We start from the raw sequence: 20,459 nt of genomic DNA on the forward strand, positions 1-20,459 counted from the left end.
GGTTTTCTTTGAGACTGTGGTCCCAGCTCTCTTCAGGTCATTGACCAGGTCCTGCCGTGTAGTTCTGGGCTGATCTCTCACCTTCCTCATGATCACTTCCCCACGAGGTGAGATCTTGCATGGAGCCCCAGACCGAGGGAGATTGACCGTCATCTTGAACTTCTTCTATTTTCTAATAATTGCGCCAACAGTTGTTGCCTTCTCACCAAGCTGCTTGCCTATTGTCCTGTAGCCCATCCCAGCCTTGTGCAGGTTTACAATTTTATCCCTGATGTCCTTACACAGCTCTCTGGTCTTGGCCATTGTGGAGAGATTTGAGTCTGTTTTGAGCGCGTGGACGAGTTCAAACAGGTACAGTTTATACAGGTAATGACTTGAATGAATTATTTAAAAATCATACAATGTGATTTTCTGGATTTTACTTTTAGATTCCGTCTCTCACAGTTGAAGTGTACCTATGATAAAAATTACAGACCTCTAAATGCTTTGTAAGTAGGAAAACCTACAAAATCATCACTGTATCAAATACTTGTTCTCCCCACTGTATATACCATTTAATTTATACAAAAAACAAAGTTTAAAAAATACAATTTGCTGTTAAATATGTTTTGCATGCTTAAACATGTTTTGAAAAAAAATGTCTGCTGGTGTTAATACTGACATTTCTTACCAAATTTATCAAAATGGGTTGAAAATAGCCCACCACACCTTTTACTGTCCTTCTAACTTTGGTGAAATAAAATTTATATATAGAAAAAAAACAATGACCATCTAATCAGAGGTGGGTTGCCCACCTTCCCCAGCCCCCACCCTTGAGTGGGAATCGAGACGCATCATTCACAGAAGTGTACGCTATTTTTTGCTAACCCTCTAATCAGTATTTTTCTATTTTGGCGAGATGGTTTGGACCGTCTTTCGCTTTATGATGATTCCATGATAAATAGCATGGCCACAGCTACGTACTGACACTCCTCCACAGACACACACACACACACACACCAGAGAGCGTCTCATCATTTGTGAGTCTCTAGCTCAGCTACCACACAGGTACAACACCGAAACTCTTACAAAGATCCATGAATGTGCTTCTAGTGACTGTCAAAGCTCCAGCAGAGTCTCTGTGTTTCCAACACAAAGACAGAGAGTATGACAGCAGCTGCTCATGGCTGGCTAGCTCTGACTACCAGCTCTACACACCTGTTCCTTGGTGGTTGGTCTGTCACACTGTCGGTCACTCTGGTCGGTGTCTCCTTACTTCCCCCGTCACACATTACATGCTACGATGGCCACACCTACAGTGGCTGTCCTGTGCAGTCATCTGTACATCTAATAAATACTGGGAGGGATCTAGCAGAATTTGGTTGTGTAGTAGAGGCTGACATTTTTTAGGAATGCTGTGGGTCAGGGGCTTCCTGTAGGATTCCCGCAAGGTGTGAGTCAATTTCACTATTTATCATGGGACTGGGACAGGACAGGAAAAAAAGTCAACTGAAGTAGGCAGGATGAGTTTATGGTCGCAATCCCTACAGATGTTCATTTAGTAAATTAAGGTCGCATTTAGGGTAAAGTAGACAATAAAGTAGGGTATGCTTTAGGGCGCTATCACATCAATCAGGATAGAGGCGAGTCTTATCCAGTGAACTGTTTTTAGGTGCTTGTGTTTGATCTTTGACCATTTTACAGTGTGTTTTGAGTTCATGAAAGTTAAGTGTAACGCTTTGGTCATCTAAAAATGTCTTGTTCAGTGTTCAGTTATAGTAAAAGTCACTCTAAAGAGTCAGCTGTTCATTTTTTTCTGGTAAGCTGTTTTGCTTTAAGCTAGCCAAAACTAGCATTCCAATTATAACAGTTAACGTGAATTACAAATTAACCTTATTAACCAAGCTAGCTTGCTCCACCCTCGCGTCCAAATATGATCAATTCTGGTTCCAAAACAACCAATGCCAAAATACCAAAATGCCTAACTTGAGGCACAAACCAATACATGGTGTCACTGTGGCTACATCCACTTCTTTTATACAGTCTATAATATGTAGCTACATTTCAAGCTAACTAGCTGCTGGCTCTACCTTAATATTTAACAGACAGATATTAGAGTGGTATCGATCTTGTTGAATTATTCCTTTTAAACGCCACCTGTTTAGACTTTTTATCTGACAAAATAAAATTCTGGGGTAAGTGTTGAATCCCTGATTTTTTAGGTAGATGTGGAAACTATGAAATTTATAGATTCTAACTCAAATTTAGTTCTAGCCTAGAAACATTGGCACTTTACCAGAGTCTGTTTTCAAACATGCATATTATTTGAACCCTGGTGTGTTTTTCCACCTCACCTCAGCAGGTGAAGATGTACAGCCACATGATGAAATTCTAGCACAGAACTCAAAATTAAGCCGTATCTCCTGAAGTTTCTTGATAATGTCGCTCACCAGCCTAGAAAGCCTGTAAGATCAGAAAATTCTGAAGGTACACCTTGGGGCTCAGAAGTAGCTTAACGCAAACTCTCTGGAAAGTTCAGCTAACTCGTGGAAAGGTAACACATCAACTCTATGAGTCACGGATATGTTACCAGAGCGTATTTGCATGAAAGCACTGTTATCAGTTTTATGACCACAGCCTTAAGTATACCAGCCTAATGGCCATCCTGTAATGTTAATTTAAGTGGGACTCTCAGTTGGAGTTTTGTGCAGTCTATCTACAGCTGAGTGACTAGGACATTATCGCTATTACAGATGACTGAATAGTTTGGATGACAATGAGTGGGCCTTAGTGAGGAAATTGGATATTTAATGGAAAGATTTTCACCTATGATCATCATTGTCTTTTTCCATCTCCGCCCCTTCCTCTAGCTCTCTTGTCTTCTCCACCCATTCGCTCCCACTCCTTCTCTCTCCCTTCCCTTTTCTCTACATCCTTCCTTCTTTTCCCTTCTCACTTTGCTCGCCCCATCTTCCCCTGCCGTCTCTCCTCTCTCTCTGAGCCCTAAGTAGCCACAAATGGTCCCTAATAGCCTCCAATGGAGATGAATGGATCGTTGTGTGAACTGAATCGATAGGAGATTGCTTTTTGCTGTACACAGTGGGATACGGCGCGGGCAGGCGGCCTTAATTAAGTTAACAGTAAACCACAATAGCTAGGAGAGTTTTATTAGGAGAATAAAGTTTACGATGAATCTGGAGGCAGAAGAAAAATTATGGTTTCAGAAGGAAAGCTGAGGAGGGAAAAAAGGCATTAATATTTACCTGGATGTGTTTCTGATTTGTTGCTGAGTCGTGATGCTCCCTGTCTGACTCATAAAGTTTTTGTTGGACATTTCTCACCTCCTCTGCCTGTTTTTCTCTCCACTCCATCCCTGCTGCTTCCCATACCTCCTCTCCTCTACCATCTCTTTCCCCAGCTCCTTCTCGCTCTCCTACCCCATCTGACCTCATCCCCCTCCCTTCGTCCCTCCCCCTTTTTTCCCTCCCTTTCTGCCGTCTATAATGGGATGAGCAGCAGAATTTGATCAGCAGTTTTTTAAAGGTCACAGAACCAAGCGAAAACTCTCAGCCAAAAGCACTGAGGGAACGAGGGAGGGAAGGATGATATTGAGGAGGGAGGCAAGTGAACGAGAGATAGCAGGCCGACAGAGTGGAGGACGCTGGGAGGGGAAGGAAGGAGATCTAGAGAACACAAAGAGAACACGGAAGGTGGAGAAGGTAGTGCGGTAATGGAGGAAAGAGATGGAGGAGGCAGATGAGGTAATTTGTTGTTTTATGACACATTAGATCTGGTTACAGATGAATGCATATTAAATATGTAGGAGAGGAAAAAGAGCAGGGGGTGATGAGAACAGGAAAGAAGACAGAGGTAGGGAGGAAATGAGAAGATGGGAGAAGATTAGCAAAGAGAAGAAATAGTTGCCTGGAGAGAGAAGAAGGTAAGGATGGAGGAATTGGGGGACAGAAGATGAGACATTTTCATTTCTCTCACCCACTGCCTTTCTCTCATCTCCTCCTTTTTCCCCAGTCTGTCAGATCTTAATCACCTCTCCATCTCTTCAGACCCTCTCATCAGATCTCTTCGCCTGGCTTTCTGTCCCTCGCCGTCTCATTCGCTCTCCTCTCTTCTTCTCTTTAAAATAAAATACACTTTTATCGCTCTGCAGTGTCTCATAATGGTCCCACAGTACAGCTGTCTCCCTGTCTGGAGCAATAATAATTCTTTGATATCATTCTATCATTCATTATCTAGTAGACCACAATCTCGCTCTCTCTCTTTCTCTCTCCCTGCTTTCTCCTCTGCCTCTCTGTATTGTCCCTTTCATCACCCTCAGTCTATTCCCAAAGCATTTGAGTGTGAGTGTCTCTCACTATCACTTCAGCCACATGTCTGCCGTCTGTGTGCATCCGTGTGCACTGGGTGAACACACATTTTAGAAATCCTTTGTTCACCTCTATAAATTACCAATATCTGTCTCTCTTTGCATTTTTAACCTCAGTCTTAAGTTTTAATTTTTGTTTATTTATCCAAAAAGAAACACTTCCCAGCTGACATCCGGTAAAAGATGACATGTTTGACCGCTTACAGACATGTTTAAAGTTTTTGCAGTGAATTATCCCAAAACTTGGGCTGAAAATTCTGAGGAGCCAGAACAATACTGCGATGTAAACTGTGATTATTTACTGTGAATTGCTAGAATTTAACTCCAGCTTGGCATTTATGATTTACATTGTTTTTAACTTTCAACTTATGTTTGCACCAATCCTAATCATAATTCTCACATTCATCTTGTTTCAACATTAACAGAATGATATCAAATGCTTCCAGGGTTTAAACCAGTCAGAGCAAAGTCAACTTCTAAGTTCATAAATTTGAGCTAAATTGACAAATTTAGCTCACATTTATTAATCTATTATGTCAGTGGTGTATTTAACATTACTCAGTAATATTTAAAAATAATTATGACATTCAAAATGGTGTAATTGTAATTGGTAACAACCATGTCCACTAGTCCACTTCTGGTAACAATGACAAACTGCAAGTGCGTAGCTGTATTAAGCTAACGTTTTGCTTCACAAACTGACAGGACGAGCTGCTTTACAGCCCTGGATTCTGGACCTCTTGGTTCAGGGGTATTTTTCAACCTGGACCCCAAATCATGAAAGGGATCCCTAAAAAGATAGACGTTTTTAAGATCCTTTGTTTAACCAGAAACAGTCGCGATAGCTCTCTCGTCAAAGCTACCAGATTCCCTTGACAAAAATAGTAATTTTACATCTCTGGTCTACTGCTACCTTGATCGGTTAGTTTGTGTTATTGTGTGACTTTTGTGTTTTAAACCCTTAAAAACACCAATTTTAACTGTCACACAATAACACAAACAAACTAAAACAACCAAGTCACACAATAACACAAACTAACTAACCGACCGCAGTAGACTGGCAACTCCCGTATTCTGCGAGGTAAAATTTGTGTTTTTATCAATGGAGTCTGGTGGCTTTGACAATAGCAATATAATGACTGGTTAAACAAAAAGAATCCCTACTCTTTTAAGAAAACAAGCACTTCAGTGGGCGTACTTTGACGGGCCACAAAAATTACTTTGCAGCCCGGTTTTGCTGCTGCCGACTGCAGCTGAGTGTCATTTTTGTTGTTTGGCCAACAACAGAATCAACGTTAATTAGCGACAGCTGGGGAAATTTGTTGGTGACAGTTGTCATTGTAGCTGGAATAAACAGTTGCTGACTAAACCTTTCAGATCTTACAGCTTATTAAAACAATCTTAATTTTGTTAAAGTCGCAGCTCTTTGGATGAGGAAATTGCACTCAAATCACGAGTTTTGTATAAAAATGATTAATCATTCAGCCCTAACCAAATTGCTATTTGCTATGTTAGTTTATTAATTTTTTTAATAAAGCACAGAATTCTTTTTCAGGGCTTCTACAAAACTAAACAATTTAGTCATATTATATGGGGAGGAAACTGAATACAGTGAGAATGGACAACAAGACAGTGATGGATGCACTGTAGCTCTTTAGTCAGTTGCTCTATCTACTGTATTTGGGAAAGGCAAGCTAACAAGAGCATGAGCATCAGTCTATGATAACAAAACAGTAGGTGGAATAAACTTTCTTGGTCCCTGAGGGATTTAGTGCAGGCATTAGACAGATTGACAGAAGGCTGCATATCAACTTGTTTTCCATGTTTTGTGAAGCATACACACACACACACTCACAAAGATACATACTGTACTGTACAGTACATGTATTCATAAATATATTCATAGCAGACTGTTTATTGAGCTCTATAGATAGTAATGGCAGCCACTGCAGAGCCGTACAGCTTAATGAGAGTCAAAACTTGCAATTCCAAATAACTGTGTCTGCAGAATCAACACATATTGAGACTAATGTGCTGTGTCCACAGGTGGATGCACAGTATAAAATACCTAAATAAACAAGCTGAATGTGAACATGGCCCTGGCCCTCGTGCTTGAAGCAGCAGAACTGAAATGAACATCTCTGTCGGCAGCATCAAAGCCTGTCGCAGCAGATCCCAAAGGACCCGGCTAGCCAGCTTGAAGCTCCACCTGTACAGCGCCGAAGCTTTCATCAGCTGCACATATCACAAAACTGCCATATCTGCTAACATAGCTGCTGCTAGCAACTGTGCGGGCTGCTGGTACCCCCACCCCACCCCCACAGAGTCATACTTGTTGAAAGGCCGGGCAACTTCACACCTTATCTGAAGCTTTTGTCGTTTGACACACACAAAGGATGCTGGGATTATGGCAGTGGGGGTTATAAACAGGCTTTGTCTTTTGTCTGTCAGGAGAACTCAGTGACTTAATTACAAAGAATGATGAACTGGGCCAGCTGAAGTTAGTTGTTTTGCAGCTGAGCCATGTAATGAGAATTTCACATCAAAAGATGATTGCGGTGCAAATAAACAGATGGTGTGGTTTAGAATATTGCTCTTTATAGGCTTCCATATTAACCCGGGTTAGAGCAATAAATGAAAAAAGGCTATTTGTTGCTGACTGACCCTTAAGGGTGTAGGTTTTCATAACCAACAGAAGTCAATATGGTTGTTGCCTATAGTGTAAAAACAAATTTTTCCCTCATTCATCCGTTTTGTCACATTTTCTCTTTACAACTTGTGTTTGTGTGTGATTTATTGTGTGTTTTTTGAAGAGTGTGTTTGCATCCCAGCTGGAGTGAAGACTGTTTATATTATTGGCTATGAAAGAGGGACCCCCAGGGGCCTCAGTAATGGGCTGGGAGGCCTCTGACTTCTTGTAATGGCCTCTGAATGTGTGTGTGTGTGTGTGTGTGTGTGTGTGTGTGTGTGTGTGTGTGTGTGTGTGTGTGTGCATGCGTGCGCACGTTTGTGTGTGTGAGAGAGAGGCACAATTGCAGCACTATATAATTGTCAATGAGAGGACACACATTTACAGAATAAAATGAAGCAGATACACAAAGAAACACAGAGAGACAGAGAGAGGGAGCCTGTCCTGCACATAAAGGCACAAACACAAAGAAACACAATGTCTCTCTCTCTCTCTCTCTCTCTCTCACTCAGTCACTCAGTCACTCACTCTTGCACACACACACAAACACACACACACAGAAACTCACACATTGTGGTGCCAGCTGAGCCCAGTGTGTCCAATAACAGCAGGTGCTGTCAAGTGCAAGCACAGCAGACCTGCCCTGACATGGAAACACACACACACACAAGGGTGGATGCACATATGTCAGCACACCTCACACTCATTTATACACCTTCCTCTTTGTGTAACTCTCACATTCAATAAATGTTCTCATAGTTAAAACTAATGTCTGATAGGTGTAGTTTATACAAGGTTACAGTTCATGTGCGCTTTAAATAGTGTGTGTGTGTGTGTGTGTGTGTGTGTGTGTGCCTTTGTGTGTATACCGTGGCTGTGAAAGGCTGCAGTGTTGCCATATGGTCTCACATTAGGACACTGTGAGCTCAGCCATCCAGAAGTGTGTGTGTGTGTGTATGAAGAGAGTGAGAATAATGGAAAATAAAGGCCTTTAGTTGATGTATAAGCTGTTTGTGTGTAAACCCTTCTAGTTGATCATGTAGAACTGTAGATATTGGTCTCTTTTTGGGCTAAATAAACCTAATAATGGTCTTTCTTTCTTTTTTTCTTTCTTTCTTTTGTTAATGTGCCTTGTCCTTTGTCTCCTGCTTCCTCTTCCTCCTCATGTCTCTCTCTCTCTCTGTCTCCCTGTGTGTTTGTGTGAGTGTGTTAATATATTTAGCAGTGCCATATCGTTCGCTGTGCTGACTTCATTAACTATCGCAGCATGAGGCTCCAGTGACTGAATGATAATAAACCTACAGCACACACACACAGCCCTGGGAGCCTAACTGTAATGCATAGATAACTGATTACAGTTTACTTCATTAGGATAAGAGCACTAATTGTACTAATTGAACTTTAAGCAAGTCCGTTATTAAGGAATGGACTCGAAGTTTTCCAAAAATACAAATAGGCTGTATATGAGATCAACTTGATTAAAACAGTGAAGCAATACCAATATTTTAATTTTGATCAATAGTGGAGCCATTGATAATTACAAAATGACATCATAGTAGGGCTTTTTATTATTGACTAATCTGCTGATTATTTCCTCAGTTCATTGATTCATTGTTTTGCCTCTAACATGTCAGGGGGAAAAAATGTCAATCACAATTTGTCAGGGCCCAAGGTGATGTCTTCAAATAGCTTGTTTTGTCCAACCAACAACTGAAATATATTCTGCTTGCTGATATTTGGCATTTTTGCTTGAAATTGACTGAAACAAGTAGTCGGTGTCAAAACAGTTGCTGATTAATTTACTAACATTTTTAGCTCCACGTCATGGAGTTATATGTTTGTCTGCTATAGTGTATAGTTTAAATGCGGAAACTGTTTTAAATCAAATTTAAGGTTCAAGTGGTGTTAAGGCTCATATCAGCTTTAAGAGGTGATTGGTAATTAAAAGCAGAATGACACTGATGGGTTTACTCTTCACAACATTCCCCTCTGTCTTCCCCTCTGTTGTTGATTTGCTGTTCCTCGCCACTAATCTCCTCTCCTCCCCCTCCTCCTCCTCTCAGGTCAGCGTGTTGGAGCGTCAGGTGATAGATTTCCTTGGCTACCAGTGGGCTCCCATCCTGACCAACTTCCTCCACATTGTCATCGTCATCCTGGGCCTGTTTGGCACGATTCAGTTCAGGCCGAGATACGTCACTGGGGTGGGTTGTACACACTCACACTCACACACTCACTTATTGGAAACAGCCATTTTACACATCCTTTGCCCTAGATTCATAAACAGCCTCTTATTATCCTATACTCAGCTCTCTGCATTAAATAATGAGGACTAGTTGTATTACTGCTGTTGCATAGGAATGACAGTTTAACCATTTTTTAATTTGAAGTTTATCATTTGTATGTCTCATAGCACAACCAGCCATGAAAATTGTACCATGGTGACGTCTTTAGCTGCACTGTGTGTACAGAACAACATAACATGTTTAACAACTGATCCTCTCTCAGATGTTGAAAGCTTTTTTATTCATACCTAGAGAATGCACTGTGAAACAGCAAAAGCTGCATGTATATAACAAGAAATATGACCCAGTCTGAATAAATCATTTAAAAAAAAAAGCCTACTGGTGGATCCAAGACAAAATAATTCAAGAAAATAATTTACGCTTCAATAAACTTTCAGAAGTTCCCACAGCGGCTGCAGGCCTCCACACAGCCCTCCCACACATCATACAGTATAAACCCTGCCGACCCCTCCCAAAGACCTTCACATGAACACAGAGAACATTAAGCGAGACGATTGAGATAATGACAAGCAATGAAAGTTTGACCTAAGCTCATAAATTCTGTTTTACTTTCATCATTCATTCATTCTTTCCTGCTTATAACGCATTTTTTACACACATACACATGCGCATCCTGCTGTCTATTTTCTCTCTCTGTCTGGTTTAATTCCTGTGATTGGTTGCACTCTTCGCCGCTGTTTTTGTGTCTCTGCATCTTAACTACATCAAAAGTGAAGCCCCCCTCTGTCTTTTCTCTCCATCTCGTTCGCTACAAATGCAAGACGTGAACATGCTTTTCTAATTCTCCAACAAAGGCCTGTCAGGTCCTGTCTGCCTCTCACTTTCTTCTCTCCCGTCCTGTTTCTCTGCAGTACGCAGCCTGGCTGGTCGTGTGGATGACCTGGAATGTTTTCATCATCTGTTTTTACCTGGAGGTTGGAGATCTGTCCAGAGTAAGAAAACAGTTCTTTGGATTATTTCTCCATCCATGTTAAGTTTTCCAATGTTCGTTGTCACTTAACTAAGACCAAGACTGCACTTTTAAAGTGTTGTTGCATGTGGGATTTCTAGAGTTAGTGTGGATCTCTAAGGCCCCAGGTACACTTACAGTTGTGTGTCTCAAGTATAAGGCTGGCAGTATTCTATATTTTTCTTATTGTCAGCAGACGCCATGTGAAGTCTAAATCCAGCAAAGAATTGACCCTACCAAAAGTATTGTTTCCTGTGTATCCAAAGCCTGATGTAGCTAATGCTATACTAAAGAACCCCACTGTGGTCCAGAAACAATTAAAAACAATGAGCCACATTTTTACACTGGGTGACAGGTATATGTTTATCTTACCATAAAAATGGGCACTGTAGTTTATTTTAAGTCTGTCCCACATACACCATCTTGCATTACTCCCATTTGAATAATGTTTATTAAAAACTACAGTAATCAGCTAAATTTCATTTAAATTTAGCCACAAATTTGCATCTTCCTTAGCCAGATCTCAAATCTTATTTTATCTGTGTAGGTTTTCCCATGCTAGATGCAAATCTGGGTAGACCCTATCTCAGTCCAGAGGAGGGCGGTAATGCATTTAAAGCTCTTGGCAATAGTAAAAAGGCCACAAGAAGAATAACTTTAGCTAAGAACTATCCATAATCTAACACAAACAAAAAGTAACACATGGATGGCTCCTCTGAAAGAACCATGAACGAGACAAAATCCATGTCTTTCTCTGTATACGGATCACTGCTCTCTGAAGCTAGACTGTTGTCTTTTTGATATGCTCTCTGCAAGCCAGTGTCTGCACCCGGCAAAGAAGGTGTGTTTGTGAACTACACAAACACACCCTCCTGTGTGATAATAAGATGAGAATTATCTCCCTACTTTGACCGCAAGTGCTGAAATCGCTGAGACGGCTTTCTAGCTGTCTCTTCTGACATGAAGGGTCACATCATTTTAGCGTCATTTTAATATAACTTCAGCTGCCATAATCACGGGGGCAAGACCGTGTCAGTGGCTACTTCCACAGACTGCTAACAGTTAGAGGAGTAAAGATGAGATAAGTAAGGCACATCTTGACTAAACATGTGAAAACATCCTGCGGTGACTTCCATAAGCAGATGGAAATCTTTCTCCAATATTTCTTTTTTGCAGTATAGCTCTCTGATTCACCCAAGTCACATTAACTGGCTTAGTGTTAACGGAGTATAACTCTCGCACTGACTCGTAATGATGAGATGAAAGCGTTTCAGTTATTTGATTGGTAGTACAGACTGATAGGGCTGCTCGATTATGGCAGAAATCATATTCACGATTATTTTGGTCAATACTGAGATCACAACTATTTAACACTGTTACTGATTGACTTAGGAAACATCATGCATTTATTGAACTTTTAAATGTGAATGTCATCTTTGCTCAATCCGAAATAAACATGCAACATCCTGGATGAGAGTGAGTTTGGGCTTTTAGGGAGGGTCGGGAGGCGTCGCTGTAAAGGAGAAGGGTGCTCTGGATCTATAACACAAGACAAAATGAGTGTCATTGCGAAACAGCATGTGGTACGATAATCTTTTTATCTTGATTAACTTGATTTTATAATCGTTGGAAGCCAAAATGGAAATTGTGATTACAATTCGATGAGTTGCACATCCCTACCTACCGATATACATATGAAACATGAGCTTAGGTTGTTCAAGTCTTTTCAGACTCAATTTTCAAAAGCGAATCCATTCTACATTTAGTTGATTTTAAATACAGATTATCAACTTAGACAATTAATTAGGGCCAATCAGCGCTTCCATAAACAGAAGAAATCAGTTGACAGGAGTACTGATTATGGCTGATTACACTCTGTGGTGTGGTGTTGAAAAAATGGCTTCCCCCACCGCAATTTGCTCTAAATTACTCGTTCTATTGGACGGTTATGTAACCTGTCTGCTACCAGTTATGGCAGCACATATCATCTATCCTAATCCTCATCCCTTTGGTATTCTCAGCTTTTCGATCATAATCACTGTTAGCTTAGGACTGAAGCGTAATTGCAGCATATTGTTCCGCTACTTTTCCTGTTCCCTCTGGTACTCACTCACTGTTCGATACACTCATCCCTGGTCTGTCTGTTCTCCCAACACACACACACACACACACACTGTGAGCATTGTTAAGTTTTGTTGCCATCCAAACTATGGCCAGAAGTTTTACAGTGAGTCAACAGTCGTATAAAATCCCCCCATCTTCTGTCTAGAAACCTGCAGCTTCATTGATCTCTGATCTGAACCTATGATTTACACCTCTCACCGTCCCTGAGGCCTAGTTTTAACAGTTACAACAACCACTACAGCTGGGAGGAACTGCTGTTTGGGTTTAGTCTTTATCACACTGAAAATACAAGCCTGTCAGCCATTTTGGAACTAGAGAGCAAGTTAGAAACATCTGGAAAAGCTGCATAATAGCAATTCAAAGGTTAATTGAATAGAATAAAATTAATTATATCACCAAATGTATAATTTATATTCTATAATGAAATTATATGAGTCTAATATTTCTCCTCATTTTATTAGAAAAGGCCCTTCATTAAAGCTTCAGCACTGCAGACCAAAATCATCACATCTGGTCCCTAACGAGGGCAAAGCAGCTAGTTAATTAGCAACACCTTTAGCAATTACCTGTGGGCCAATCAGAGAGGAGCACTCTCGAACCAGGCGCTGAACAGCTTGTTTTTATGACCAGAACAGTTTGTGCGTGTGCCTCGCTCAAGGGCACATCAACCTTGACCCAGTTACTGAGGGAGAGGGGAGCCTCCCCCCCCCCGCTTGCATTCACCAGCTGTTGTATGAGATATGAATCCATCACCTACCGTTCCAGGGCTTGTTTACTGACCTGAGGGCTATTATTACACCGGACCACATGTAAAACAAGTATGGCTATGTCTGTGATTGTGTGATGTCCAACTTTAGAACAAAGAAAATCATCAAAAGATGATGAAACCGGATGTATGTTCTGTTGGCAGGACTGCAACATGCCGAACGAAAAAGGCTGCTAAAACAAACAGACATCCTTTTATTAATTGCGCTAACAAAAACTTTAGAGAGTAGGGCAGTGTAGGGCAGGTCATGTCTTTGCCATCCTAGCTAGGAAAATAAATATTGCAAACGGGAGGGCGCCAGGAGATGGCCTTGGTATGTTTACAGTTATTCTTTATAAATGAGACAAGAAGTGACAAAAAACAGCAGGGAAAAACATGAAAATGTTTATTAAAAAAGCAAGATAATTAACTTGCTTGTGGAGGTAAAGATGTGTATTTTACCAGCAGGAAGCTTCCGGTCTGAGACTAAAACCAATGTGGAAGTAAACTTTAAACTTAAACTTGCATTCTATCGAACGGCCAGCAGGGGGCGACTCCTCTGTTTGCAAAAAGGTTCCATTAGAAATAATGGCAAAATGACCCTACGTCTCATCAGATTTATTACCTCGGTAAACACTTTCATAATGAGTTTATGATCTCAATTGCTAGTGTCATGTCTTCTTCAATACAACATGATGTTCATTTAGTAAATTATGGTCCCATTTAGAGGAAAACAGACCATAAAGCAGAGTATGCTTCAGGGCGGGATTATCTGTGATTGACAACTCGTTACCATGGCAACCTGTCAATCAGGCTAGAGTGACTTGTACCCACGGCACTGTGTAAATTTAACCAATGCTGTTAAAGAAGTTTATTAGGAGTTGGCTGTTCACACTCTCTGGTGAGTACATTTAGTTTTAAGACTGTTGTTCGCTAGACAAAATTGTCAGCCCTGTTAAAATGACAGTTAAGGTGAATTACAGATGCACCTAGCTATGCAAGCTAGCTAGCTCCACACACGGCTGTTAGCTCCACCGTCTGTCCGTCCGGTGCCGCTGGCTGCAAAAACTCAACATGGCGGCGTCCTATTGGCCAAACTCTAGGCTTCAGAACGGCAGTCCACAAACCAACGGTTGACATCACGTTGAGTACGTCCACTTCTTATATACAGGCTATGGTATTTTAAGTTGGCCAGCTTTTGCAAATAGATTATACGCTGAATGCTTGACAGCCCAACAAAAGTAGACACTACAGCAGGGCTGGACTGGTAATCTGGCATACCGGTCAAATGCCCGGCGGGCCGACGCACCTTTGGGGCCGGTGTAACGTAAGTTATGTATTTTTATATTATAAAAAATAAAGCATGGACAGCTGCCATCTCTTACTAGCCCCCACCCCCTCTGCTCTCTGTTTCTTGCGTTAAGGGCCCTCCCAAAAAAATCAGCAGATGGCTGCCGCCAAATGCGAGAAAACAATCAATATATTGCTACCGTGGCTGCAGTAGCTTCAACATCAAGCTGCAGTACCCGACGTAGAGCAGGCACAGGCACTTGAAGCAGTAAAGGAGAGCCGTGGCCACTGCCAGGCAGAGGAGGAGACAGCGAGTGACAAAGTGACAGGGCGAGGGAGAGAGAGCAGGAAGAGAGTGGAGGTGAAGCGGTAAGCATGGAGTAGCTCAACCTGTAGGAAGGGAGCAGGGGGAGGGTCATTTAAGCTGGGGACATGTACCCACCACTTTTTGAAAGCATTTGTTAAAAAACAAAAAAAGGTTTATTTGCACTGTAAGCCTGCTATGCAATGCAAATACAGAAGAAAACTGTGTTGTCCCAAAAAAGTATTTTAGGCTAAAAACAATAATAAGCTACTGATTACTGCATTATAGTCTATTATATTTTTATATTCTGAATTGTCACCTGCCACCTTAATTTTGGGCTTCCCTTCCAGACCCCCCTATTAAAATATATTCTTGTCTTGTTGTTATGGTGTGTGTTTCGTCACACCCCTAATCTGAGCCCTTTTATTGAAGGATGGGGTAATGGTGAGGGGTGTCCGACAGAGTTTGATGGGCCGCCTGGGCCAAAAATGCCAGGGCCGATTTTTTGTCCCAGGCCAGCCCTGCACTACAGGTTTAGACATGGTTCACAAAAGATCAAAATACATGGTGTAGATAGAAATGAAAGATCAAGGTGAGTATATACCATAGTGACACATTTTTGCTGCTTAGCCTCGCCTCTTATTTTATGCGTCCTACTCACTGAGCGAACTGGATCAGAATAACTCTTTATTCTCTGCATTCGATAAGTGTAATGATGGTGTGCTGCGTGCTTCAGGAATACTGTGATGTAAATGAAAATCTCTTAATCTCTGTCTCTATTGCTTCCTGATGCCACTTCTTTCTTTCTCTGTTTCTCTTTCTCCCCACTCCTGTGCCTCGCTCTCTTCATCTCCGTGTAATTCACCCCTCCTCTCCCTCTGCTCACCCTATAATCAAGTCTTTTTCATGTTGTTTTGCAAAGTGCCATATGAATCTGTCCTGTGCTCCTCTTCCGTCTCGCTCGTCTTCACCTCCTCGCCTCCTTTTCATTCACTCTTCACTCTATATTTCCAATGTCAAGACTTGAGGAAATGTGTCCCTGTCAAGATGGCACTGCTATTTATGGTGCATAGCAATTCATAGTGCTGGGCTTTCCGTATTGGCCAGTGCCAATTTAAGACACAACTTTATACACTTCGGCCATTACTTTGAGGTCACAGGACCAAAGTGATTGCGACAGACTCCATTTTTCTTCATTACAGAGAGCTGACATCTTTCTGTGCATGAAAGAGGCAGAGAATCAGCCTCGACTTGATTTATGCCATGTTATCAGTGACTCTTGAATTTGTACTGTAGCTTTGATGTAATTTTCTAGTGCCTACACCCTGTTTTATCCATGAATAGACCTGATGAGTGCAGCCCCATTGCCAGCAGAGTAAGTTTAGGAGAACACTGATCAGACTGTCAGGGAGGTACGTGAATACTTAGTGGCTGGGCTTCTCGTTCTAAATTAACTAAATAAATATATATTTGGGTTATTAAAGAATAGAAAATTGTGCAGACAAAGACAGCAAACGCATTCAGTTCCTTTCATGGTGACAGACATGCTTGTTCTGCAGTGTGTCAGTCTTAGTGTGCCAAACTCTCCTGGCAGACTATTTGATGTTCAGCAGGTGAACTGCAAATATTCCCAGTGTTTAGTGGCATAGTGCAAAAAAAGTCCAAAAGATTAGGACTTAAGAGGTATGAAATTTGCGTCTCTGCCTATGACATTTCTTCTCGAAAAGGAAAATAAACCCGAGACAGAGAGTGGAAAGGTGGGAGAGACAGTAAGGAGGGGGAATGCGTCAGAGTTTGTCAGCTCAGTTTCAAGTCAGGCGGCCAGATGGACAAGCAGACAGATCACGGTTGAGATTATAGTAAAGTGGCTTCGATGAGACATCATTGATGTTAGAGTTAACAGGTCATTGTGAGGAGCATGTTGCATGTCAATGATGAGTCACTGAGTCCCACACACACAGTAGTGCTGCAGCCCAAAGTTGGATGTAACTCACTTTTTTTATTCATCAGTTATTTTGAGTACGACAGTTTGAGCTTGACATTTGAAACATCAGTTTACAAATATAAAAACAAACCCTGTGGATTGGATGGATCTGTTACTGGGTCGTATTTCATTGTCTCACTGGTACATGGAGTAACATGCTCACACCAGTGCAGCAACATTGCTTTTCATGCAAGGCTGTTTTAAGTCGGAACGTCAACTAAGACTTCTCATTCATGTTGACTTCAAAGTTGATCTTAACAGATGACTTAATTATTCCAGTGATTAAATATTTCACTTCCGTAAAGCCCTGGGACTCACGAAGGACAAGAGGTATGGCTCAAGCCGAGATAACCAAACTTTGGAAAACCAAAGGTTTGGAGCTCCTCATGATGAGTAAACTGAATTTCGTGTGGAAAACTGGTGGAACCTTTAACAATACAGAGATTTGAAGAGAAACTAATATATGACAGCACCACTAACACATTTCCTGCCGTGGTCTTGACATGAACAATATAGTAACCTCCATGAGCGTTTAGCCAAATTGGAAGTGCAAAGTGGATATATTTTTAATCTTCCAGGTATATACAAAGTATTCAAGTCAAGTAACAACTGCTCGTGTTGTTGGATAAACAACGATGGATCGAACAACGTCCATCCACAAATCCCCCCCTACACGTGGCTCCGTTTGACAATTTTTGTCACTTTCTGAAACCCGCAATCAAAAAAATCAGGCCCACTGCAGGCAGCGATTGGCCGTCTGTGTGGAGGTGTGAAAGCAGGCTAGACATGAACATCTCTCTTTAGCTCTATTTTCTTCATTCTTCACACAATAACTCCCTTTGCTTTTTGTGTGCACAAATAAGAATTCCTCTAGATCTTCTCATTTATTTTTCTACTAAGCACCTGATTGATAAACTGCTTTATCTCCAGTCTTGTTACGACATGTTTGCCTTCTCTGTGTTTGATGGAACTTCCTATCTAATGTGTATCTTTGCCTTCCATGAGGCCCCTGTAGAGCCCCACCGGCAAGATAAGGTGTACATCCTGTCTTGACAGTAATTTGAGTTTAAGCCTGAGATTCATACCATATATCAGTCTGTCACACTTCCATCCGTCCTGTCACTCACTACTGCACTATCTAATATTGCAGCAGTGCTATAAAATTAATCTTTAAAAAGATTTCTGATGTGGCATCCCTGACAGATTTGGAGAGGAGCCTGTAGAGAGAGAACTGTCACCATGTTGCAAACACACACACTTGCATATTCAAGTCCCTCTCTCAGACAGACACACACACACACACTTAGACAGCTAACTGTCAGTAGTCCACTGTGTCATATAAGAGATGCAGCCACCCTCTGGGCGTCAGATACACATACACCGCGCTCAGCTGTCAGTCATTTACTGAGGTGCGTTGTGTGGGAGGATTATACCTCATGCTTTTTTGCATACTGTATGTGTGAAAGTGTGTCTGTGCATGTGTTGGTCTCCATTTGCTCTGCCAGTAGTTGGAGATCCTGTCATTCACTATATCAGCCAGAAGAAAACACAAGGGACACACATTCGCATATGTGCACACACCAATCCAAACCGTCTCAAAACAGTGCCATTTTGAATCCCATATCCGTCCAGGCGTCTAATTTCAGTCCGCAAACACACAATGGAGCGGCGACATAGAAAGGGAGGGGTGGCCGCAGGGAAAGTGGGAAGACGAGAGATGAAAGTGAAAGATGGGGAGAAGAGAAACGAGGAGAACCAGAAACTAAAGTAGACTGAAAGATTGGGGGTAGAAGCGAGGCATTAGGGGTGGACAGGGAGACGAGAGGTTTAGACAGGCGTAGGTATGATAGGAGCTAAAGAAGAAGACGTGTGATGGGACGAAGCCACATGTGAGTCAGTGTCCCTTTCAAGAGAGGATAGAGAAGGGAAGAGGGGACAAGGGAAAAAGAAGTAGAAACACAGAGAAAGTTAGATCAGCAAAAGCTCTTAGGAAGATAAGATCGCTTATCTAACAGGAAAAAAAAGCAAATATCTCCCTTTCATATAAATTTCATATCAACACCACTAGCTGCTGTTGTCAGTGCAGGGTGAGCTTTTTACTGCTGGATAAATTGTGGAAGACAATTTGTGACAGTAAATCAAATTCAAAAACCACCCAGTTCATCCCAGAAGAAAGTAAAAAAAACAGATTGCTGGGGTTAAGCTTGAATGCTAATAGTCCCTTAATGTTACTCCCCTCAGTATTCATTCTGCAGCGCTGATTGAGACGATGAATGAGAGGATCCCACACATTCAATCATAGACGTTCTAGTTAAAACATCCACCCTGATTCACTGAGTTAATGCATCAACCCTGGCTGTGTTTGATCAATGGATGCATTTGTTGAAATCATGGCATGAAATTGCTTTTTTTCATCAACACATCTCTAGTGGGACATTCCTACCAGCCAATTTTATCATTTGAGCCCTGAGCTATTATTACTGGTGATTCGATGTGATTATTCATTGTAACTGTATAGTTTCATGTGCAACGACAAGAGTTTGTTTTTACTTGTTAAAATAGAACAAGCTGATTGAACACAGATCGGCTGTACGTCGTGGTGTAAAATGGATTTGATTGACTTGCCTGCTGCAGTCAAACATGTTCCGTGGTTTGGATGGTGGCTGTTGTTAATTTCAAGCCTTTATTGTAATGGATTTACCCTGTTTGTGTTAGCAGTAATGTTTGTTTTATTGTACATGCTAGAGGAAACTGCTAAACTGCCAATACTACTACCCCCTTACTGTATTTCTGTATTAAGGTTTGGTCAAATGAGTTTCCTCAGAACTGAGGAAGGCCGTAGAATTGTGTTTTTATTGAAACAATGAAAGGACATTTCCAGTGTTTTACAGCTTACAAGCCATATTTTCATAGTTTTGGCCATCATTTGGATCAATTATGATAACATTTTACTCATAAAATTAATTGTTGGAATCTGGGAACATGGGCAAGAATCATGCATGTTGCGCTACCACAGCAAGTACAGGATGTCAAAATGAATGTTTACAACCTGATAATTTTTACTGTTCATCTCCATTTTCTCATTGACGTGTGTTTGCCTTACCCAGAGCTTTGGTTAATATCTGTACGGTGGTTTGACTGCCCAAGTTTCTTACCTTGTTGGACTTCCTTTTGGCGATATCGCCACCTCCCCAGATGCCTCATTAACTTGATCTTATGTAACATTTTGTTTGGGTCTTTCTAAGTCCTATGTTTCTTTTAACCTGCAGTCATTGATGTTTTAGGAAGCTCAACAATCTGTAAACACTATATTGACATATTGATATACAGTGGGTACGGAAAGTATTCAGACCCCTTTAAATTTTTCACTCTTTGTTTCATTGCAGCCATTTTCCAAAAATCAAAAAAGTTCATTTTATTTCTCAGTAATGTACACTCAGCACCCCATCTTGACAGAAAAAAACAGAAATGTAGAAATTTTTGCAAATTTATTAAAAAAGAAAAACTGAAATATCACATGGTCATAAGTATTCAGACCCTTTGCCGTGACACTCATATTTAACTCAGGTGCTGTCTGTTTCTTCTGATCATCCTTGAGATGGTTCTACACCTTCATTTGAGTCCAGCTGTGTTTGATTATACTGATTGGACTTGATTAGGAAAGCCACACACCTGTCTATATAAGACCTTACAGCTCACAGTGCATGT

The 20,459-nt window shown here is 41.2% G+C and overlaps 1 protein-coding gene across 2 annotated transcripts in view; it reads left to right on the forward strand.

Moving 5' to 3' along the window:
* nkain2 (sodium/potassium transporting ATPase interacting 2) overlaps window positions 1-20,459 on the forward strand; it is a 103,020-nt gene that overhangs the window by 45,278 nt on the left and 37,283 nt on the right. For both annotated transcript variants that reach the window (XR_006826797.1, XM_046060972.1), the window contains 2 exons: window positions 9,116-9,253; window positions 10,207-10,287. Coding sequence is in view for 1 of the 2 variants with exons in the window: in XM_046060972.1 (XP_045916928.1) it covers window positions 9,116-9,253; window positions 10,207-10,287 (219 nt within the window). In the remaining variant the exon portion in view is untranslated. The remainder of the gene's footprint in view (window positions 1-9,115; window positions 9,254-10,206; window positions 10,288-20,459) is intronic.

The sequence above is a fragment of the Micropterus dolomieu genome, linkage group LG10 (assembly GCF_021292245.1).
Source record: "Micropterus dolomieu isolate WLL.071019.BEF.003 ecotype Adirondacks linkage group LG10, ASM2129224v1, whole genome shotgun sequence".
NCBI lineage: Eukaryota > Metazoa > Chordata > Actinopteri > Centrarchiformes > Centrarchidae > Micropterus > Micropterus dolomieu.